Below are 25,298 nucleotides of genomic sequence, written 5' to 3'. Positions count from 1 at the left end.
TGTTAATTCGTTCACATTATAAAGAAAGGTAAAGTTCATACCATTAATAATTCTAACAATAATTAAGACCAACTGGTTCAGTAACAAATAAGAAGAAAGAAGAAGCTGACAGGAGATGTTTACATTTAAGCAAGAGAACAAAGAAAACAAATGAATCTGAACAAAACATACTAACAATGTTGTAAATAATCTTTTTAAGAAATATTAGACATCACTGACTGTCAGCTACTGAGGAAGTACTTCTACTACATTCTGATAGTGATTTTGTCTTTTAGAAATATTTTTGTGATTTTAACTTCAGAATATATATATATATATATATATATATATATATATGTGTGTATGTATGCAATATACTGCAAAATTAATATTTACTGTATAACATGTAAAAAGAGCACACCCAGTAGTAGTGACTAAATAAGTGAACATTTGTCACGTTTCTTAAATGCTGTATTGACTACCATTTTTTTATGCTACTTTCAAAAGGAAAATTTTATGAAAAATGATACAAATTCATTGTTCTGCATAGAAACATAAAAAATTTCAATAAAAATTGGCAAGTGCATTCAGCTGTTAACCGTTAAAAACAAAGACTTATGAAATGCCAAGAGATTGACCTGAAGTAGATTCTTGGTTTGCTTGATCCTGTTTTAACTTAAAAAATAACATTATTTTCTAATGGTGAGTAAACAGTTATGAATGTTTTTTCTATGTTCATAAGTTTAATTTATGTGAAAAGAAACTAAACTTATAAACTGCATTGTTATATGTCATATGAATGGTAGTATAGTGAAATCAACTAGGGGGTTGCATTCATCTTTTAAGCACACTCAACTCTCAATTAACTAGTACAATGGTGGGAGGTTCTCTATTCTCCTACTTGTAGTACGGTTGAGTACAGGTAATTGACCCGCATCCCACTTGAGACATGCATAGCCTCTGAACATCAAACAGGTTAGGTCTATTTAATTTTGGCTTACACACATATATCAGAAAATTTCCTTAAATCCATCTCTTTTATACTATATTTGTCCAATCATTTTTACTACTTTCTTAAATATCTTAAGTCATCGCAAAAAGTCTAGCTACAATAAAATGCTACTGTGAGCAGAGATTTATAATGTAGATAATTAGTTTCTTCTATCTGTAACTATTTATTACTACCTAATGATATCCGTATGTTCATTCATGAGTTCACTTCTGTTTCCAATACTATCATTAGCTGCTGTATAAAGTTTAGAAATTATTAACAGATGTATCCTCAGCTAAGAGGTACAGACTATTACTCTATTTCTTTTTCCTTTAAAAACACACAATACTATGGTTAATAGTTAGTCAAACAAAAGTGTAGGTGGCTAATCTTTTTGCTCAAACTGTTGTATATAACAGGTGTTTCTAAAGATATGCAACTTACATTTTGAAAATATACCTTTAAATGGGATATATAGAGAAATTGTTATTTTGTTGATGGTAACAAATGCTTTTTTTGCATGGTATTAGTTATTTTATCACAACAGTTATGGATACTTTTTTTGTGAAGTTTGTCATGAAGAGGTGTCAAATAAGTGTTTCACTGCAGAAAGTTTTTGAATCTTGTCTGCAAATACATTTTTACATCAGACACCACAGAATATTTTGGTATAAAGTGTTTTATTCAATCTTTTTTGTAACTAGGATAGGATATAATGTACATTCTTGTTGCCTGTTGTTATTCTGTCAAAGTTGTCAATAAAATTGAAAACTGATTTTTGTTTTTGAAAAACCATTGTTTATACCATCATATTATGAAGCCAGAATTCCTAAAACAACAGTTTTGAGAACAACATGATGTTTAAAATTTCAGTATTACAAAATCAGTGTGGTTCAAGAACTTAAAGAACCAGATAAAAATGGATTAATTACTGCAAGTGGTGTCAGTCATTTGTTATAATAATGGAAACAATATTAAATAATGTTTATTTTAGTGATGAAGCTAAACAACTAGTTCCATCTAAACAGTTACATTAATCCACAGAATAGATGAATTTGGAATGATGTAAATAAATCACACATGTTTTAAAAATTGCTTTAACATTGTGAAAATTTATGTTTGGTATGCCATTTTATAGAAGAGCATTAGTGAACCAATGCTTTTTTTAAAATTATTGTAAATGTTCATTATTTTAGAGATATATCCAAATTTATTACTCTTTTAGAGCCCAAAGTATTTTAGTTACAAAAAGACTGGATCGAAGCACATATTTTTGAAACCATTACATTTTTGAAAAAAAATTTTGATGATCTAATTTTAAAAGAATAATAGTCACAACATTTTTCATTACCAGAAATGAAACATCACTGGATCAAACTTACCAGATTTTTTTTGATGCTTCTAAAAAATACTGCGTATAATAATAATCCTCATGCCATTGAAGAACTGATAAAAAATGAAATAAATTAATTAAAAAAAAAAAATTACAGAAACTGCATTATAAAAGGCATCAATTAAAAAACCTCTAGTTTTGCCTCTAGAAAAGCTAGAAAGCTTATCTAGAGAGGCAAAAGTTAAATTTCAATGCAGTGCACATTCTTAACAGTTTTATAAAATTCTAAAAACAAGAAAAAAAAAGTATTTCTAAATTAAATAAAATGAAATCATTTAAATTATATAGATGTTTAGTTATTTATTTAATATATTTTTGAATTGCAATATTTATTGACCATCAATATTAGCTAAATCTAAAATGTTTGTTTCTGTTGTAAGTAAGCAACTGCAACATTTCCATTTATCTTCCATTAGCACCTATTCAGATATTAATGAATGCTCCCTCCTTTATTAACACTATGGGAGTGGATATTAAGTTATTTAAAAAAAATTAAATTAAATTTTTTTCTTATTTGTTAAGATGACCTATAAGAATATTGACAATTTTTTTCCTTTTAATTTTGATTTTGATGAGTCCTAAAAATGATACTGCAACATTCTAGCCTATAGTATATTGGAGTATAGCAGTACTCTGTCGAAACATGCAGAGAAAAGTCATACCGCCAGGGAGCTTAAGGAACTGCTGGCGATATGGAGAGAGTAGAAGTGGTCTTTAAGGCTTTTGTTGATTCAAATCCTTTCGAGAAGAAAGTGGAGGCCAAAGAGGTGTGCCAGACTCATGAGTATGTTACACGCTAGGAGTTGCAACATGCAATTTCAATGCTTAGATCACGGAAAAGTCCTGGCCCAGATGGCATCTCGGTGGAAGTACTTAAGGTTTTTGCTGAGATGTCCCCACTGTCGTTTTTAGACTCTTTTAATCGGGCAGTTCAATACGAGAAAATCCCTGGAAGTTGGAAATCGGCACGTCTGGTTTTGATGCCAAAGGAAGAGGGGAAATTCAGACTTATTGCTTACAAATACATTAGGGAAGATCTTTGAGGCCCTATTGGCAAAACGTCTGGAGGTGAAATTTGGAACGACGAGGAGGATTGTCTAATAAACAGTATGAAGTTTGTAAAAAGAGATCCACCTCGACGCAATCAAGAAAGTGATGGGAATGGTGAATGATGTGGCATTGTGTACTCGATATACGAGGAAGATTCCACTGGCAATATTAGTCGACATAAAAAAAGCATTTCAGAGCATGAATAATCAGCCAGCTGATACAGAAGAAGCTGGCTCTCTACCTGGTCAGAATGGTCTAAGAATTCTTGACGGGTAGGGAGTTGAAGATCTCTTTGGAGGAAGGAGAGGAGATCGTTGTGGCCTTGGAGAAGGGGGTCTCCCAGGGGTAGGTCATGGGCTCCCTATTGTGGAACATGGTATACGACGACCTGCTGAAAAGGAAGCTCCCGGTGGAGTGGACTTTGATACCGCGGATCAAGAAGAGACATGGGGAGGTGGACTTTTGGACGATTCAATGGCTTACGGGTCATGGATCGTTTGAGGTCTACCTCCATGCCAAGGGCATACGTGGCTCACCTCTGTCGCTACTATGACGACGAGGACGATGTAGAATATACATTTCTCTGATGTCCAAGATGGACCTCGGAGCGACCCTTTGATAGGGCAGTTTCACCTGAGGAGGTGATGTAGAGTATGATCGGTTTGGGTGCAGGTTGGATAGCTGCTCGATATGGTTCAAAAGAGTTCTCTCTGTGAAATTACAAGAAGAAGGAAGAGAATAGGGTAGTGTGCAGTCCTGAAGTGGGGGTTGGCAGTGGGGGTACAACAGGATAGTTGCCGCTGGGTGACCACCAGGGACACCGGAAACCTTGCAGAAGGACTACACTTGGAGTACCTGTAGGCATGCATGGTGATGTTGTGTACCTCACTAGGTGGTTCGGCCACCACGCTGTGGGAGGGGAGGGTTTTTAGTGGGTCCCTACCCTATGTGGGAAACCCCACACACCCAGCGGCACAGGCCATTGGGTGTCTGGCAGCAGATTTTCCTCCTACAACGCAAAAATAAAAAAAAAAGTATATTGGAAAAGGAGGATGTAAAATTAAATTAATTTCTCAAACCGATGTTTTTCATCATAGATTATGAGAATTATACAATGACGGTACAATTTTACTAGGTAACCATGTGTATTCTTTAATCTTACATCATCTGCATTACAGTAATAACTATGAAATTGTATCTTACTATAAAAAAAAAAAAACAACCATGCCAACCAAAAAACCCCAAGTAAGTAAAGAGAATAAACATTTTAGGTCAGTAACCTTTGCTTAACTGACATGAATAATTTATCATTTAATTCTGTTATTAAGAATATTTATTTAAATAATATGTTTTAAATGGTTTGTAGTTAAGTACCTTACATAATGAAAAATTTTTTAAACATTTACTTAGAATTTGGAGCAAAATTTACTGTTTATTATGTGACAGAAAATACGACAGTTTTGACAGATTATACCTAGTCAAAGGTATAATAAAAAAAAAAACTTGGTCATGACAATCTCATAGACTTTCAATTACAAAAACTACCTGGGTGTTTGTAAAAATTTTGCCTAATACTAACTGGAAGAATGTGCAGTTGCTCTTTATGAGGGCTGTACGGAAAGTTAGTTAAAGATTGTTTATAAACACAACCTTTGTAAAAAATGATTTTCTTTTATAAAAATAATTGAAAAGTAGTCTTAGTAATTTTAATTCACTATTAACTGTTCTAATGAATGTTTTTATTATTGAGTATTTGATCATCTATTTGTTATAATTAATCATTAACTAATAAAATGTTAAATATTTACCACAATAGGTCACAGTATGTTATTGAAATTCATCAGGAAAAATAAACACTTAGGGTTATGTAATAAATAATAAGTACAGTACATTTGATTGTATAAAGAAGTTATTGCTGAAATTTTATTCGTATTAAATTTTCATTCTAGGGAAAGAGGCCCATATTTATTTCATAGGAACCTCATTTGCTAGTTTAGTTTTTTAAAATCTCTGAATAGAAAATAAGAGTTGCTGGAAGTTCCATAGGTAGAATTACCTCCTTGCTGAGCCCCAACAAAAAACAGCTACTAAAATAAGCCAACATAATGTTTCGATAGAGTCAGAGTGGAAAATAACAGAATTTCTACATTATTTATACAGTGAAAAAGGATGTATTGTAAGAAAAGGAGAAAGATGGTAAAAGGAGATGATCAACTCAAAGAGGGAATGCTTCTGATCAAGTTGGATCAAGATAGTTTACCTTGCATTAAGTTATTTTTGGGTAGATATTGAAATAAATTTATCTTTAAGTGGTTTAGTCTTGCTCGTGTTGGTAACAACTAGAAAAAATAGTGTTGGTTTTTTAAACTTTTTTAGTATGCAAAACCGAGAAAAATTCTAAATGCAGCAACTTTATTAATTAATATGTTTGTTACCATGTAGGTGTGATACAGCCAAAAAACAAATATTGAACCTTTTTTGGTAGTTCTTGAAATAAAACTGTTGTTTTTTTGTAAGATGTTTTGAGTAACTGTTAAAAGAACATGATCTCAAACTTTTTAAAATATGTATTCTTGGTTCAATTCACTTCAAAGTTATGTTACTTAATGATATTTATAGAATTAACATAACAATTTATTATAATATTTATTAAATATTTTAGGCATAATAGTTATAGGTGACCTAAAATAAGTGATAAGTCACTCCTGAAAATTACATAGCCATTCTTAAGAATAACAAACATTCCACGCATGAGTTATTAAGGAAAATGAGGTGTAAAGTAATGGTTTCCATTAACTTCTACATTTAGTCTTTTCTTGGTAGCATATCAATGTGTGAAGCTCATTAAAATGTAGGTCAGTGTTTCTCAAACTGTAGGGCGTGTCTCCCTATTGGGGCTTCTCAAAAAAAAATACTCAATGGCGGATGAGCATATCAAAAAGAAAATATTATTAAAAAATTTATTAATTTACTGATGAGAAAGCCAAACAAAATACATTCTGACACAATAAATAATAAAATACACATTTACACTGATATAATACACTTATAAATAGGATTGTATCAGTACTGCACAACGTATTTAATAATTAACTTAATACTAAATTAAAAACAAGTTTAATAATTAGTCCTATCTTGGTTGTATCTTGGTCCTATCTTGCAGAGCAAAGTTTATCAAAGGAAGGTTTAATATTAGAAATAGAACACTGAGTTCTTTTTCTATATTTAACTGAGATCTATATTTTGTCTTCAAAGCAGCCACCACAGAAACAATGGGTTTGTAAAGGTAGACATTTGAAAACAGTAATAATATACAAAATGCTCTTGTTTTCAGTGTAGAAAACTCATCATCCACCCCTCCCTAAAATTCAATGATAATTTATTAATATATTGTTTTTTGATTTCGCCACTTGCCGTGAAGGCTATGAAGATTTTTTTCTTCAGCAGTTGAGAGCCCTTTGGGAGTATTTTGAAATGGATCCTTAACCTACTCACAACTTGCAACCAAGTTTTTGTCAGTAAGGAAATACTTTTTAAAACGCTTTGCCAGCATGGCTAAATGATTTTCAATGCTTACAAAAAATAATTTCACATGTTCTTCAGCCTTGTAAGTTTTAATACATTCATCCACATTTGCAAACATTTCTAGGTTATTTTTTATATAAATTTCTGCAAACTTCATCTCAATTATAAACACGTTGCAAAAATTACCTGATAACCATCTTGCCTCGCAATAAAATAGTAACACTGAATGTACTGCACACATGTCTTTACAAAGTGCAGAAAAGAAACTTGATTTTAGGGGTCTCATTTTTATATAATTTACTATTGTTACAACATCGTCAGCACAATATTCAGATTGGAAGCCAAAGATTTTCTGTGGATCATGCAATGTGTCCAGACACACTGTGGAGATTTTTGTTTCACAAGTGCTTGTATAATTTGGAATCTTCCAGACATTGAACGAGCACCATCAGTGCATATTCCAATGCAATTTTTCCACTCTATATTCCTTGTTTATAAAATCATTTAAGATAGCAAATAATGGGAGTGCTGTTCCTTTGAGTTCTATAGGTGTGCAGAAAAGTAGTTCTACTTCTGACATACCATCACAAAATCGAACATAGGCAATGAAATGAGCATTTTATTACTATCTGTTGTCTTATCAAGCTGAATTGAAAACAATTTGCCATGCACCTTCCCAAAAATCTGATGCTGTTGCTGTACATCTTCTGCTACTTCACCAATTTGACAACAATATTGTTTGATAGAGGTATGTACTGCAATTGTTTATTAAAATTATCTCCAAACATAGTTTCCAATTAGTAATCTGAATTGCAGCTGGCAAAATAAGCTTGGTGTGAGGCTTATTACATCTGGCTATTTTATATGAAACTTTGTAAGAGGTGAGTTAAGCTTTTTCATTCACAAAGTTTTTTTTTAAAATGATGTTTGCTTTTCATATGATTTTAATTCTAATTTGAAGAATTCTTGGGTTTTCTTAATGTACTCCCTATGAAGAGTTTCCAAATGTCGTTTAAGTTTATTAGGTTTCACGCTGTCTGCTGCCAAAACTTTTGAGCAAATGACACACAGGGGCCTTTCTTCTTTATTTATTTCAATATTGGTAAACTCAAAATTTAAGTATTCTTGAGGATATTTTCTTGATTTTGTTTTCGGAACCACGCTAGTCTGTGCACTTACTGATGCTTCACTGTTGACTAATGCTCGCTTATGCCCACTTAAAAATTTATCCATGATTCTGTATAAATCTACTGTCCTGAATATTTAATACCGTGAATTGCAATTTATATGCAAATTACAACATACACATTCACAATAGATTGGATAGCGATAAAAAGATCAACTCTATTGAGACTGGTTGGAATTTAACAAGATGCAGCATTTATACATGTTTGCGCAGATGTTCCAAAATGTTTGAGACAAATTGGAACTTCTCGCAAAGCTGCGATAATGTTCGATATGGTGAATGTAAAACAGAGTGCAACAGACAGACATCAATTCTGGTTTTGTCAGAGTAGCAGATCGAAATTGCCAAATATCAATAAATTTACTTATTTTTGTTAATTTGTAAGGTTTGTAATTAAGGTTGTAGTGTAGCTCTACATTATTATTATTATTATATACATTGTTATTATATGAGAGGGGGGAGTGATGAAGATTATGATTGAAAATTGGGTCGCAAATACTGAAAGGTTGAGAAACACTGATGTAGGTGATTATTAATCCTTTCATGTGACACCTTTACTCTGTCCTACTCAGGAACTGGTTGTACATTAGACATCACTACTATTAGAAAAAGTAATTCTGATTGATCTTGTATCAAGATGCTTTACAAGTGTCAAAACCGTATGAAAGACAGATCTGTTGTGAAACAATTTGTTATAAATAATTCCTCAACTTGGTGGGGGAGTAAAAATAAAAAAGATAATTAAATCAAAGTATGTATGAATACCAAACTATATTAAACTAACTGAGAAAGAAGTCATCAGATTATTTTTCTTTAGAACCATTATATTGCTTCAGTTTATTTCTCTGATCATCAGACTATGCTATCATATCAAGAGCTAGAAAAATAAATCTTGTATTACCTTACAAATGAAATGATCTTTTTAACTGTGTCGTTTTACATAAAAAGTGAAACTTTATGACTTGGTATCTCAGATCATGTTGAATCTATATTGTTATCTCTGCTCTAAAATCACCCTCTGACAATAAAAAAAGTACTAAAATAAATTCTGTTTTTATTACATAAAATAAAATGTGCAAAACCATTTGCATTTCCAAGGTACACAAATAAAACATGTATGCCATATTAAAAAAAAATGTTCATTTCATCATTGAAGAATAATGATTTAAAAAAAAACTATATACCTACCTCAGGTGTAACAAAATAGCTGGGGCTTTTTTCTATTGTAACTTGTCCACGAAAAGAATGTGGCATTTTGTGTCTGTACCATTCAAGACCACGGCTATAATTATCATCTCGATCAAAAAAATGCACTTCACCAGCTGCTTTCTGTACTCTAGGATGAAGGTATAACATTTCTAACAGTGCTCGTGTTCCACATTTCCTGACGCCTATAATAATTGCCTGAAAAATATAAAACACAATCTGAAATTTTGAATCTTTTGATGTAATAAGATATTTTTTATATGGTTACATTTTTTATGTAAATGTTGAATATATAGTAAACCTGAACCTAAAATAAAACAAAAAAGTTAAATAATAATAGATTTATCAGCATGTTGATTACTATTCAGGAAATAATTTCTGCCATGGGTTTTTTTGGCAATCCTACTGTTGACTAGTGTTTTTAATTTGATATCACTATGTGTGAAAGTACTGGTTAGTTATTCTATTAGTTGTTATGGGTATGTTGTTAATACTGGTATTCAGAATTATCATTTAAATGATTAGTTGGAAAACAGAAATGCCTATGATTTTTATGTTGCGTAAAAAAAATTTATTGATGAAAAGTTAAACATTTTTTATAATACATGACTATGACTTATTTTATTATATATAAATTGGGGTTTGCATTTTGGTTAGAGCTATTATTTGAGAAAAATGAACATTAACATATAATTTAATTATTTCCTGAAGCAAAGAGTCTATAGAGATACAAAGTATTCAGGAGTAAAGGGAAGTAATTTGGAAACTGATTCCAGAGCATGATATAAGAAAAAAATCATACAAACACACGTCCAAAAACGCTTTGTTATCGAGTTACGGCTAGTGAAAAAGTTTTCCCGGATTTCAGTTATCCTGTGAAATGAGGTAATAATGAAATAATTTTTAAGGCATTATATAAGGGGTACTAGGTTTTTTTCTTATGTTTTTTGATCTGAAAAATCTGTATCCCCTGCAGTTTTCATGACATTCAACGTAAAACAGAAAAATTTGGCGATGAAAAACATATCTTTTAGGTTTGAAGTACAATAATTTTGTTAAATGACTAATAAATGAGTAGTAAACTTTATCAAAACTTGTAGAGAATTTAAATATGAGAAAATTTATATAATAAAGTCTACGGAAAACAAAAATTATTAACTTTGATTATTAAAAACAAAACTTGAGAAAGATGTTGTAAATTTGTAAACATTAGAAGCAAAAAAATATCCTCTATGGTTTATACTGTATTAATTGATAATAAATGTTCGAAAATTCCATCGCTGACAAGGATGCACTTTTCAACTCGTTTCTTTATATTTTTCTTTCCAGTCAAGTGATATCTTCTCTTTCCTTGATGAGGGCGTCGGCATTGAAAATGTGAGCGATCAGTTCATCACGTGCATTTGCTTTTTGCTTGTGTACTCGTATTTCGTATTTCATCTATCCCCATAAACAGTAATCTAAGGGAGTAAGGTCCGGTGATCTACGCTGTCGATTTACCGGTCCTCTACGTCCAATCCATTTACCAGTAAATGTTTCATCTAAGAATTGCCTTACTTCATTAGTGAAATGTGTTGGTGCTCCATCTAGTCGATAGTCCATCTCAATTCGTTTCGCCCCTGAGAAATTTTCAAACACTGCTGTCGATCATGTCACACCAAACGTTCACCGAAAATCGTTGCAGGACGTTTTATTTAACTACAGCATGTGGATTTTATTCAGACCACCGATGCGAGCTCTGTGTGTTGTTTATGCCAATACGGATAAAAGTAGTTTCGTTAGAAAACAATATGTACGTGATTATCGTTAACCTATTGACAAAACTGCAGTCGTACGGTACGGTCACCAAGCTGGAGTTGTTGAATTTTCTGAACACGATAAGAACGCAGTTCGTGAGCATGTAATGTCCTCCAATCTATACTTTGTGGAATGTTGTTGAGTAATGCAGAAATTCTTCGCTTGCTTTCAAGTGGTGCTAAGTTGTACCACCTAAAGAATGATTTCCCTTTCTTCACCAAGTTGACGTTCAAAGCGCTTGAAAGTGTACATTTCTCACGAAGATTATTAAAAATTCTACAAAATACTTTAGGTATGGAACTACTCATCCACGATACCTAAGTCGGTTTTCTTCCACCGCAGCTGTTAAGTTTCGTTCTTAATAATAAAGTTGTATAAAAACAACAACATATGTGTAAACACATAAAAAAGTGTTTTTCGTCACCAAAGCCTTCTGTTTTACGTTGGATATCACGAAAACTACGTGAGATAAATTTCTGGGACCCATTTTATTCAATTTTTCAGGTCAAAAAAAAAGAATCCATCAAGTTTATCGCTTATATAACGTCTTAAAAATTTCAGTACGACCTCATTTCACGGGGGAACTGAAATCCGGGCGAAATATTTCGTTAGTCATAACTCGATAACAGAGCGTTTTTGGACATATGTTCCTATGAACCTTTTTCCTTATTTCATGCTCTAGAGTCAGTTCCAAAATTATTTCTGTTTACTCCTGAATCAGTCTGTACAGAAATAGTTAGCTTGTATATAAAACAAAACTGAGATTTAAATTATTTAATTACCTTATGAACACAAATGAATTAAAAATATCTTAGGTTCTTATTAATTACTGAAAACTGATTGGTGTCTAGCGCGCGCACACACACACACACAACACAAATATATGTAAAGTCCCAAAAATGTGTAAAAAATAAGATAATATATAGTTATTAAAAGTTAATAACAACTTATGTTGTAGCATTAAGTGCATTGAAACTAAAATTAATTTTTGAACACCTTTTAATTGTTTATTGAATAGTGTTTCTATTGCTTGGAATTCAGCCACTGCTCTACTGAGAATAGTCACTGCATTGCAATTCATCTTACTTTATTTCAATTTAAAGTTTTCAGTGAAGATGATGAACCACATTGTGTAATGTGAGTTTTATTTTTTTAATTCAATAAACCTATCAAAAAAATCTGATGTGGACACTACATGACCTCCTTGTACGCCTATTAAAATACGTATACACATTTTTTTTTAAATGAAAAGTACATAAAATTTTATTTCATTAGTAATTTCTGATATTTTTTAATATATTTTTTTGTTATTGAATTACTATTGATCGTAAATTTTTTTACAATGAATGGTTAATAATTATTAATAAATCAATATAATCAAATTAAAAAAAAGTTAAAAAAAAAGAAAAAGAAATAAAGTCTGATTCGAACAAATGTGCCTTCCCCTTGTAAGATCAAAATATTTCATTAATTAAAATTTTATTTGGCTGTAACTCTGGAATCAATGAAAATAATTACCACTTATGATATATCGTTGAAAAGCTTTCAATGAGGGTTTATTATAGCAGTTAAGAAAAAGTTCAATATCTAGATATTTTTGGATTTTGGGTTTTTTGGACACTTTTGGTTCAGTCGATTGCAATCAAAAGGAGAGGTGCACAATTACATGTTACACCAATCTTAAATCCAAAATTTCAACTCCTACGGCTAAGGTTTTGGGTTACGCGAGATACGTACATATGTACGTACAGAGGTCACGCTGAAACTAGTCAAAATGGATTCAGAGATGGTCAAAATGGATATTTCCGTTGAAATCTGAAAACCAACACTTTTTCGCGATCACAATACTTCCTTTACTTCGTACAAGGAAGTAAAAAAACTTTCCTTTGAAACAAGTATTATTCTTCGTTTTCAATTGATCTGTTTTCTAACTATTTTCTGGAGACAAGCCTTTTGTTTAAGTGTAATAATAATAATAATAATGACAAAACAAAACAAACAGACAACAGAGAGCAGACACCCGCAGCAGTGGAGAAAAGTACATTTTGTTCTAGTATCAAAGAAAGATAAAAATTTTACAGATCCCAATAGCTACCGTCCTATTTCTTTGACGTGTGCTATGGAAAAAATACTTGAAAAAATGATTAATAATCGACTCGTTTGGCTTTTATATATTATAATAAAACTTGATATCACCATATCAAGCAGGTTTTCGACAATACCATTCTACCACTGATCAAATGATCAACTCGGAGAACATTATAACAGCTTTGTTACAAGCAAACATTGTGTCCGAGTCTTCTTTGATCTTCAGAAGGCTTTCAATATGACCTGGCGACATGGAGTAATGCTCCAGATACCTGAATGGGGCATTCGTGGCAATCTGCCAGTTTTACTCAGCAACTATATGAATGACTGCACTTTCCAAGTACGCATCAACAATGAATATTCATCTGAAAGAAGCCTGGAAAATGGCTACAAATGGAAAAACTACAAGGTTCGCCGTTGAGTGGTACCTTGTTTACGATTGCCATTAATAAATTGATATTAGCCATTCCAGTAGAAATCAGCAAAAGCGTCTTTGTTGATGATTTGGCAATTGTGTGTGCCAACAACAAGACTGCTATGGTGAAATACAAATTACAACGAGCGATTAATGCTCTAAATGAAGTTGCGAGGAATAATGGATTCCAATTTTCACCAGAAAAAACGTGCTGTGTATACTTCTGTAGGAAGAGAATTCCTCACCAAAGTCCTATTTTGACAATTGACAACAATCCAATACAATATAAGGACAATGTTAGATTTTTAGGACTGGTATTGGATAAATCCCTTACGTGGGGATTACATATTTAGGACTTGTTTATCGAACATCAATTGGGGCTGAGATAAAGAAATATTATTGAGAGTATATAAGGTATTGGTACAATCGAAACTAGACTACGGATGTATTGTATATTCATCCGCTAGGAAGTTAGACGTAATCCATAATAGCGGAATAAGATATACGACAGGGGCTTTCTGCACAAGTCCGGCGATTAACTAGTCTAATGTCTGAAGACGGAATAATGCCACTACATTATAGAAGAGAGATCCTACTCATATACAGCAAACATATGGGCTTTTCCTTCCCATATAAATAACAAACTTTTTAACAACCATCCTTTGGCTGCATTATATGAAAATCGTGCTACCTATTCCATACCAGCTGGAATTAGGTACCACGTATTAACAAGAAAATTGCTATTTCAGAGACATTAGCAATTTCTACGAGAGAAATACCGCCATGGCTTTTGCCGGCGGAAAATACAGGGTTGGATCTCTCTCAGGAAGAAATAAAAAAGAAGCCAGCAGTGATAATCCAACAGGAATTTTTATCAACCTTCACTAGTTACGAAGAACATATTTGAATTTATACTGACGGTTCTAAAACCGAACATGGTGTTGGATGGTCCAAATATGTAAATGGAGAAGCCTACTTTTGGAAACTGCCAGATATGGCCACTTTCTGTATGGCAGAACTTACTGCCATACAGCAAGCTCTTCGGTACACAGAACACTATTGCGAAGAGAGAGTGCTAATATGTTCCGATTCTCTAAGTGCACTTGTTGCATTTCGGAACAAGAACATTAAGGATGTCCTAATTGCAAACATCCTGTCCATTTTGTACGTTCTAAATCAACGAGGACAGCGATGCGTATTTGTATAGACTTCAGGGCATGCTGGTATTGCAGGTAATGAAGCGCAGACGAAGCTGCCAGAAAGGCGACAGTCTGCGATAACTTGGATGCAATTTCCGTACGGATGGCAGATGTTAAAAACTTTCTAACATAATCAGAAACAAGTGGAATACTGATTGGAAGAATTTAAATACAAAATTAAAGTCAGTCAAAACTTCTCCGTATAAATGGAAAAGCGACTTGAAGTTGACTCGCCGAGAACAAGTCGCTGTGACCAGACTTAGAGTCGGTCACACGCGAATAACAAATTCATGTTTGTTAACCAGCGAAGAAAGACCAATGTGCGGTGTTTGTAATAAAACACTTATAGTTAAGCATCTAATGGAAGTGTGTACCATATATGAGGACCTCAGAAAGAGGTTCCGGCTAAGAAATACATTGCTGCTGATTTGGAAAATGGAAATGAAGAAAAAATAGTTGCTTATTTACACGCCAGTGGACTTCTTAAAAGTCTGTAAAAATGAAAATTTAAAGCTGTGTGAAACAAACTATAAGGGGTAGTTTTTATATATACATAAAGGGAGTCTCGAAGCGTGGCACGCATAGTGACGGGAGGTAGCCCTCTTGCCTTGGCCGCCCGGGCTCGCCTGCATACAAGACCAGGGGAGTCGGGGGTGTTTCCAATGATGACATGGGGGATCCTCAACGGTGACTGAGGGCTCGAGGCTATGGATATGCGAAATGCATGCCTATAGCCAAGTAGGTCAGGACCGGGAAGGGCAGCCTCCCCGCCGAGGGGCTCTTTGGCCGTCCTGAACAGGATGTTAGATTGCTCTTATGACGCTGGGAGGACCCCGATGGGTTACGTCCTACGGGACTGGCTATAGGGGGGAGTCAACTGCCACGGCATCCTGGAGCGACTGATATGTTGCGTAACGGTGGTTCTGGCCGCCCCGAGGGTGCTTAAATAAATAAGCGAGATAGGTAGAAGGAGTTAATGGTATTGTAAAGACTTATATTTTTAATTTATGTACTGGTAGAAGGAGTTAATGGTATTGTAAAGACTTATATTTTTAATTTATGTACTTTGTTTTATTTTCTCAAATTTTAAGATCGGGGCCCTTTACACCCCATAAGTGCTGTTTATTGTCTTGTGGATCAATGTTTTGTGTATTTTTTAGCTTTTAAATAAAAATGTAAGAGCCCTTTACACCCTTACATACGACGACCGTGATGGTGATACTAACTTCTTTTTTTAAGATTGTGACGAGGCCTAATGACCTTAGCAGTCGATGCCCGTTAAACACAAAAAAAATAAAATAAAGAAATAGTAAAATTTATGAGACAGTTTACAATCAATTGATCTAGTTTTACATCAAGTTTATTCATCTATATCAGCGTTTCTCAACCATTTTAGCTGCACGACTCCCTAAAAGTAAAAAAAGATATATAATGAACACTTCACAACCCTCCCCTCCAATTTCAACCCAATGAAACCTATTTAAAACTATTTAAAATGAAATGGACGAAAAGAAAAGAAAAGAATCTCTTCTTTTCCATACAAAAGTTAGTTGGTTATCGCGGGGGAAGTGAATACCCTGGTTATTGGAATCGTGAGATGAATTAATAATATTTTTCCTGGATACACAAACGCATTTAAACGATTGCATTCTCGCATTTAAAAGACTTGAATGCGAATTTACAAGGATGTGATAAAAACATTTTATTAATGACAGAAAAACATTATGCTTTCATTAAGAAGCTTGATAAATGGATTATTCGTCTTAATAGCAAAAATTTTGATGTTTCCACTCATTTCCGATTATATTGAGAAAAATTTGGATGAAGACATATTATTCACCGCCATTTGTTTAGCATGAAATTGCATTTGCGTGGGCCAAAACGTCGGTTGGCGGAATATTTCTAGTAAAAAAATGATTTCTCGAAGAGATGGGTACTGAATCTATTAGTGAAAACGTTGTTACAGTTGCTAAGTTACTGGTTGAAATTCACGACCGGCTCATCGAAATGTCTGCCAATAAAACGTTACAACTAAAATTCACATCTGAAGATTTAGATTCATTTTGGGCTGCTTGTCGAAGTGAATATGGAGATTTAGGACTTATAAATGTAAATAAAATGTTTATGATAAATAATCCTTTTTCTCATAAAATGATTTCATTGCTGTTTACGAGTAAAGTTAGTTGTAGGATAATTTCGCAACCCCTTTTTCATATCAATCACTGCGACCTCCAATTTAAGAAACGCTGCATTAGAGAGTACATTCTTAGTTTTAGAGTGAATGCTTAGTATCATGTGGATGAAAGACAACGCACAGGAACAAAGATAATCATTTTCTAATCAGACAGTAGAGAGAATATTCACTTTAATATTAGCTAAATGTAACAATGTTTATACAGTACACGGTAATATATATATATTACATACATGAAAAAAAAAATATATATATATATATACGTAAATACATGAAAATATATAATTTTCTAATAATCAGCGACAAGTGTTTTCGCGCGCTTGTTTTGCAGTAAATCTATTACCGTTCGAGGCTCTAATTACCACATCGCTCCATCTAAAAGAGCATGTTTGATCTGCTTTTGGATAAAATGGGATGAACTGAATTACATTTCATTGCATGATTTTATGAACACATTACTAACAGATATCAATAATATGTAAATATTTCCACGTAGTGTGAATAGAAGTATTTTATAAACCTTCCGATTTTTTAAACATGAACGTAATAGTAAAAAAAAAAAAAAACAGTTAAATATTTACATACGTGATACCTTTAACGTAGCAAAGTCTAGAAAATTTTATTCTCTTCTCAAAAACAATAAAAAAAAAATCAATCCGTTGGAAAAGCGGGCTTTTATAATCAATTTGTAAAGATAATTGCAATTTAACTTAATTACGACAAATGAAAAAAAAATTTTCAATTGAAATAAAGAAGCATTCGGTTGATTTTAAAAATAGAAAACGAAAGAAATCGGTTATCGCCCGATATTGCTTGCAAACACGTCACAAGTTATTAGAAATGTCGGTTCACCGACATCACATAAACGCTTATTTGAAAAGATAGCCCGTTGTTTTTGTCTGATGGTAATTTGGTTTACTGGCATTTCAGTATTTTTTACTCGAAATTTGAGAATTGTGGTGCTTCTAAATATCTATTTTTGGTTAACATAACTTGACTGTGATAACCGGGAAAGTTATGCAATACTTTGACAGCTTTTTTTAAATTTCTTTTTTATTTTTCGGATGATTAATTCATGATATAAGCTTGAATATTGTACTTCGGATGGAAATTTGTAGCGTATGAAAAATCCATGCCGGGATTCGAATCCGGTACCGCCGGATGAAAGGCCGAGACGCTATCTCTTATTTACTGAAATACTTATCTACTTAATTCGTAATTTACTGTTTGCAGCAGAATGTCCATCACACGTCTCCATTATTTTACTTCAATTTCAAATAGTTTTATACGAATTCCTGATGTACTGAGGATTCCAACGAAATCAAATTTTCCGCAAAACGTACATAAGATCCCGGAATGCGTTTTTATTTGAAAAAACGTCACGGACGTTTTAGAAAACGTTTAATCGAACTGATAATTGGCAAAGTGATAAATAAGAACATAATAAAATATCAAATTTTCATCGTCGTCGTATATTTTTTTTTTAGCTTTCTAAATTTTACTTTTTTGAAAAATTATTGAAAAACTGTGTTTTTTCTATTTTTCATGAAAAATAAAATTAAAAGTAACAAGCAATTGTTTTTTTGTATATTAAGAAAGACTTAAATTCTAATGGTGTAATAATTACATTTATTTTATAATTTTTTTTGACTGTACTATTGTACAGTCAAAAAAAAATTATGTACACGGCAAAAGCACTCACCAAGCTACATAGTGCTTAATACAGTAAAGTATATTAGTAGATTATTAAAAAATCATTCAATACATAGGTTTCAATTATTTCAGTAATATGAATAAATTTATTCTAATCAGTATTGCACACGGTTTTTGTTTTTAGAATCCCATAATATAAAGGTATATAAAATGAGTAAACGATCAATTCGTCATAACAATAAATAAAAAGGAAACGATACCGGAAATTCGAGTCAAAAACTAAAGAACTACGATTCAGGTTTAATGATGTCACGCACCTTTATAAGAAGTATTGTTTATAGAAATAAACTGATACAATCTGAAATTCATTCATTACATTCGAAAACGAACAAACCGATTGATGTCCCCGTTATTTTAATTCATATTACATTAAATAACTAATATATAGATAGTTATTTTCATTAATCAAGAAAAAATTATTTTGTGGATTTATAGAAACTATGGAATAATTTAGTAAAGTAATACGATAGTATTCATTATCAGTAAAAATTCTAACAAAGGTTCTTTGAATTTACATAAATCTAATTTCATGTTTTAAAGCGATCCATTTTTTTATTTTCTAAAGAAATTTAATCAAAAAAGTATTATTAAATTTATAATGTAAAATCTATTCTAACAAGTAAAATTAAATTATTTATTTTATAAAACTAAGACAGAATGAATCCGAAAAAGAATCGAGTAAAAATAAATATTTGTAATTGAAATGAAATGAATTAGTTGAGATTGAAAAGAGATATCGTCTTTATTTGATTTGCAAAATAGATGTCTTCCTTCTTCGGCCTAGAATCATCTTAAAAGAATGAAGAAGACGAAGGGCAGTGAGCGGTAGAGAAGTGGGAGGTTAACAAGAAGAAATAGGTTTTGGCATCGGTAGCAATTAATGGGATATCGATTTGAGATAGCGTTCGTTTGTAGGTCCCATTCTAACAGTACTGGAATCCTATTTATGTTAAGCCCCGGGAGTCGTGAATATATAATCCCGTAGGATAGTACGGGACTGAGGACAAATTAGCCTCTTAGGGATGTAACCTTCTACTCAAATAAAAGTATTAATATATTACGTAATTTACATATTATTAAAGTACTATCGATTTTTTTTCTTTTTAATTAAGGCGAAATTTCCAATAATAACTAGCAATTGTTCGTTAATAAAACGTGTTCCCTAAAGTAATGGTACAGTACAGCTATTTGATATCTATTTGAAATATATGCAAAGGAAACATATGACTGCAGATAAATCTCATTCGATTGATTAATCATTTATTATGCCTTTTGAGTGAAAAAAAAACTTCTTTTATCTTTTTAGATAAACATGGTTATTCTATTTATAAGGAATTTAAAATAATTAAAACCGATTCCAATAAACACATTAAAATATGTATATTTATGTAATATATAAGTATAATATACAGGTCCCTGAAGCATAATTGGAAGAATTTCAGGACATGTTGTAGAAGTAGATATAAGAAATAAATTCGAAACAGATATTTTATTGGCAACAAAGTCACTGTAAGTCAAATCTAAAATGTTGTGTTTTGCAACAGCAATTTTTTAATGTTTTTACAATAATTTTCTAAAACAAATTACTAGAGATATTATTGTGAAACCTGTTTTATTCATTTTCTCAGATCAAATACCATATTAAACTATTGAATTTACTCCTTCATATAAGTTTTAAGAATTTTGTATTATTCTTTGAGCAGAAATGTGGATGAAATATTTTGCAAGCTGTAACACGAAAAAGAAGCGTTTCTGGACCCAAATTTATATGATTTTTAAAATTATTTTCACTTATAAAACGTATCCTGAAATCCTTTCTGTTATTTCGTGAGATACCTGTATAAAAACAATTAATTTTATTCCTTAATTTTTTATTTTTTCAATTGAACTCTGTGGTATGTAATAATAATTATCAAAGCGTTAGAATTTCAACGCTTAATTTTGTAAAGTAACATTTACTTATGGGGATGAGACAAGGATGCCTTTTGTACTCTGTTATTTTAAAGTTTTCCATAAATTATATTCATAGAACTGGATAAAATTATAAGATGGGGATTCAAGTTGGGGATGATAGTATATATCCTTTACTGTTTGCTGATGACCAGGGCATATTGGTCGAAGACCCAGGTGATGTAGAATACATGACTCGGAGGTTGATTGAGGAGTATGACAAGTGGGAACTTGATATACATATTGAGAAAACAAAATACTTAGTCAGTGGAGGTGAGGAGGAGGCGATTAGTACAGAAAAAAGGGTGATAAAGATGGTTCAAGAAGATATACCTTGGTACGATTTAGACATCTGATAGGAGATAATAATGGAAAAGGCTGGTAAAGGTAGATCGATTACTAAAATGTTTCACCCAGTTTTGTGGCACGATAGAATTAAAAAAAACACCAAGAAGAGGATATTCAATTCCTTTGTTGAAAGTATACCCACTTACCGAGCAGAATTTTGGACTCTCCAGTCCAGACTGAAAAGTAGAGCAATGGAGATGAGTTTTCAGAGGAGGAGTTGTCGGCTGACCATTCAGGATCGAATTCGAAATGATGATGATTATCTTGAGGAGGATGGAAAGGATAGTTTTGTTAGCTTAAAATATCGAAGAAAGACAACTCATCTGGTACGGTCATGTGAGACGAATGGAGAGAAGTTTCTACTTTCTCTGTTCTACTTCCCCTGGAAAACCTGGTTATTCCAGCTAGACGAAGGAAGAGGGGCGCCCCAGGCAAGAATGGATAAATGAAACTGTGGAGGCCATGGATAGGGGAGAGGCCTAGTGAACGATAATGTGTTTAACTGAGGAAAATGGCGTTTTGGGATTGCGGTAAATAGCATTGTGCGGTAAACGAAAGCCGCTAAATAATAATAAATAAATAATAACATTTACTTTATCAAAAGTAAATTTTACATATGAATTGATTAATCTTGCTTTTATATTTTTGTTTTTAGTATATTTAGTAAATATACAGTACGTTCGAAAAGTAACTACACAGCTATATAAACATGATTATATGTTCAGGGAGTGTATTCTGTTCGCTGCGAGTAATATTTTCTGCAAAAGTTGGTTATCCTGCATTGCGTGCAGTTTGCTTCCGCAAGCCAATCAGGCCGGTGATCTTGAACCAGACACGAAACTGTGTCTGGTTCTAGAACAGCGAATATTTCTCATTGAATATTGTTGCGTGAGCATGATGAATACACAAAAAAATATAACGCAAGAATATAACGTGAATTTTTCACTTTGTGAAATATTAGTCTTCCGTTATATTTTCAGGAATCCGGTTCAAGGAGACGTGATCGGTAAAGAAATATGAGGTTAATGGTAGACAATCAGTGACTCGATGAAGAAAACTGCAAAACGTAGCAGTTACTATACAACGTAGTCCCGGTAAGTCCACGCAAAAGTTTTCCCGACAGTAAAACATCGGTGTTGAAATCGTATACAAAGGAGTTCATAAGAATCTCAATTTCATCCATATAAAGTGAAAGCGGTACAAAAGTTATTGACCACAGACTTTGAAAGAAAATTCAGTACTGTGAATGGTTTCAATTTCTAGCGGACTAATCAGGCAATATTTTGGACTATTTTTTCTATGCTGGTGAGGCAGTTTCATTTATTAGGGTATCTGTACGCATAGAACTCACGTTTACGGTTTACCAACAACCCACATGCTGTAAATAAAATTCCTCTATATGACCAGAAGATCGGGGTTTGAAATAGAATATCCAAAAGAAGAATAGTCGGCCCAATATTCATCAGAGAAATAATAAATTCGGGTCGTTATCTAGTTCATGAGGGAGAGCTAACTGATGGGCGAATTAACGATGCTTGAATTCAACAAGTAGGTGCGAAGGCGCATACAACCAGGCAGTCCATAAAGTCAATGCAAGAAGTTTTCGGGGATCTAGTCATTTCTAAGGGCTTGTGGCCACCTCATTCTCCGGACTTAAACTACTGGATTTTTACTTATAGGGTTATGAAAAAAGTAAACTCCCACCTCTAGAAACTTCAAACTGCTATTCCTAATTTGACCAAGAACATTTCACATGAACACCTTGTGAGAGTGTTTGAGAACGGAAGAAACGCTTGCAGATATATCTGGATTCACGGGCACCATTTCCAACAACTACTGTTAAGTCGATATTACGTATTGTTGTACTAAACAATAACAACAGGTGTACTGCTGTGACAGGTGCACTTTTTGAACGCACTCTATATAACAATTAAATTTATATTAATATTACTTAAAATAAAAATTAAATAAATAAATTAATAACTAATTAAATTAATTTATATTTATAATTACTCTATATCAATTAAATTTAGCGACTGCTAATTAAGTGGTTCTCAACAATAAACAGAGAAGTGCAATGATTTTTCAAAGAACATAGAAAAGAACAAGAAGGAATAATAAAAGATTTGATGTAAAAAACGTTTATTTCCGAGGGAAAATATATTAAAACAAAGAATATTTTTATTAATATTGTAAAATTCTGATTATAAACAAACATATTCAGTTTAAAAGTTATTTATCCTTATAAAATAAAAGAAAACACCCGAAGAGGAAAAATGTTTTTCTTTATTTTCACTTTTAAAACATGTCTGAAATTCTTTGTTTCTTTGCGAAAGGATTTGTATATAGGTTATCACGGGAGATGTTAGCCAAACTTAAGGGATAGATTCAGGATGAAAAATAAACAAAGAAATTTCATTTGGACAAATGTTTTATTTTTTCTCTGGCCTCTATTTTGTTTTTTCAATAATAAATAAATAAATGATAAATAAAATTAGAAGAAATTACCGAGTATGTTACTAAAATAAAAATTTAAAAAATATATATAAAAATATTAATGATAGGAGACAATAACCCAATGAATGTCTACATGAAATAAAGAATTGACTAATTAAGAAGTTTAGATATTTAAGAATGATGTTAACAGAAGATAGAAAAAGTGAAGAGAAAGTAAGTAAAAACTGGAAAAAACATCGATTACGAAAGTATTTAATAGAAATAAACAATTATTATTAAAATAGACAATTTTGAGGGAGCTTCTTATGAATAGTTGCGTTTGCAATGTGTTTGTGCGTGGATATGAAATATAGAGATTAGTAAAAGGGACAAAAGAAAAAAACTTGAAAGTATTTGAAATATGAGCCTACAGAAGATTGAAGAAACTTAAATGGAGAAATATGATGAAAAATGAAGTAATGAAGTGAAGTGAAGTGAAGTGAGAGAGAATAGAAGCCTAATTTCATCAGAATATCCTTTTTTAATAAAAATAATAAATAATAGAATTGTATATATGAAGAATAAACTTTCAAAAATTTGTTGAATAATATATTTAAACCGAAGGGGAGATAGAGAAAAATAATGAAAACATATATTTGAATTTTAAGAGGCGGGGATTGATTTTTTTATTATTTAAATATGCATTTTAGGTAACAAATTTGCTTTAATAAAGTTTACTCTAAAATACCTCTGAAAAAAATCGAAATTGGTTTCTTCACAATATCCTCCATCCCCTCAACAAATCTTTAAAAAAAATGAATGTGATCAATGCCTCATACACAGAAATATTTGAGCCAAATTTTAAGGAGGTCGGTTAGGTCAATCCTGAAATTTCAGGCCAAAAGCTGTGCGACACACATACATACACTTCTTTAGTTGTAAAACTATTGTTAAAAAACCTAAATGTATTTTTGGTCCAGATGAACTGTAGAACTGTTTGTTAAAAAACCCTAATGTTTTTTTGGTCTAGATGAACTAGTTGGACCCTAAAAGGTAAAGATTTGCAAAAAAACCGGTACCCCATTTTTGCCATGATGAACATACTTTCCCCTTTAACATAGCTGTTCTAATTATATCGCCGGGAAAATAAAACGAACAAATAAATAACCTTCTTTTAGTAAATATAAAGTCATTGTCTATATCGATCACTATCTATGTCAATATCGACTTCCTCAGACAGTCATTAAGTGGTTTATTAAATTTAATGTCGTTGTTTATAAAATATTAAATTGTATTAATATCGTCATTTACATAAATTCATATTAGTTTTTTAATAAAATTAAAGGGACTGACGACTGTTCAAGTAGTTAACTAAAATCTTGTTTGTTATTCATCCAAATTCATCTATCTTATCTGATAATTTTGAATAGCGATAACTCTGAGAGCAACAGCCCACACATAATTACTAAAAAAACTATTTTCAATTTAAGTTGTATAGGCATACAGCGCGGTTGACGCCGCGACAGGATATGCTAATTAATTATGTATTATATTAATTAAATAAACATTTTATATTTCATTAGCCGATCGAGGCTCACTTCACTGCCCCGACCGTTTAGCCAGACGTCTGAATCCCCGTAGACCAGGTCGATGCAGGCGAGCCCCGGGGCCAACCTAAGGGGTTCCCAGGGCTATTGGAGCTCTCTCGGAGGCTTCCCGGTGCTACGGGGACGATTCCAGGGCAATGAAGGTCGCTACGCTCGCCATTCCCGTTTAGCTAGGGCCTCAGCAGTGATCATTACTCTCCTAGTTGCAAGAATAATACTAG

At 32.3% G+C, this 25,298-nt stretch overlaps 1 protein-coding gene across 1 annotated transcript in view; it reads right to left on the bottom strand.

Annotated features, from left to right (window-relative positions):
• Hs3st-A (Heparan sulfate 3-O sulfotransferase-A) overlaps positions 1-25,298 on the bottom strand; it is a 266,793-nt gene that overhangs the window by 9,990 nt on the left and 231,505 nt on the right. Inside the window, exon 3 of the mRNA XM_075361875.1 lies at positions 9,313-9,528. Coding sequence (XP_075217990.1) covers positions 9,313-9,528 — 216 coding nt within the window. The remainder of the gene's footprint in view (positions 1-9,312; positions 9,529-25,298) is intronic.

The sequence above is a fragment of the Lycorma delicatula genome, chromosome 4 (assembly GCF_047948215.1).
Source record: "Lycorma delicatula isolate Av1 chromosome 4, ASM4794821v1, whole genome shotgun sequence".
NCBI lineage: Eukaryota > Metazoa > Arthropoda > Insecta > Hemiptera > Fulgoridae > Lycorma > Lycorma delicatula.
This window is presented reverse-complemented; position numbering and strand designations above follow the sequence as displayed.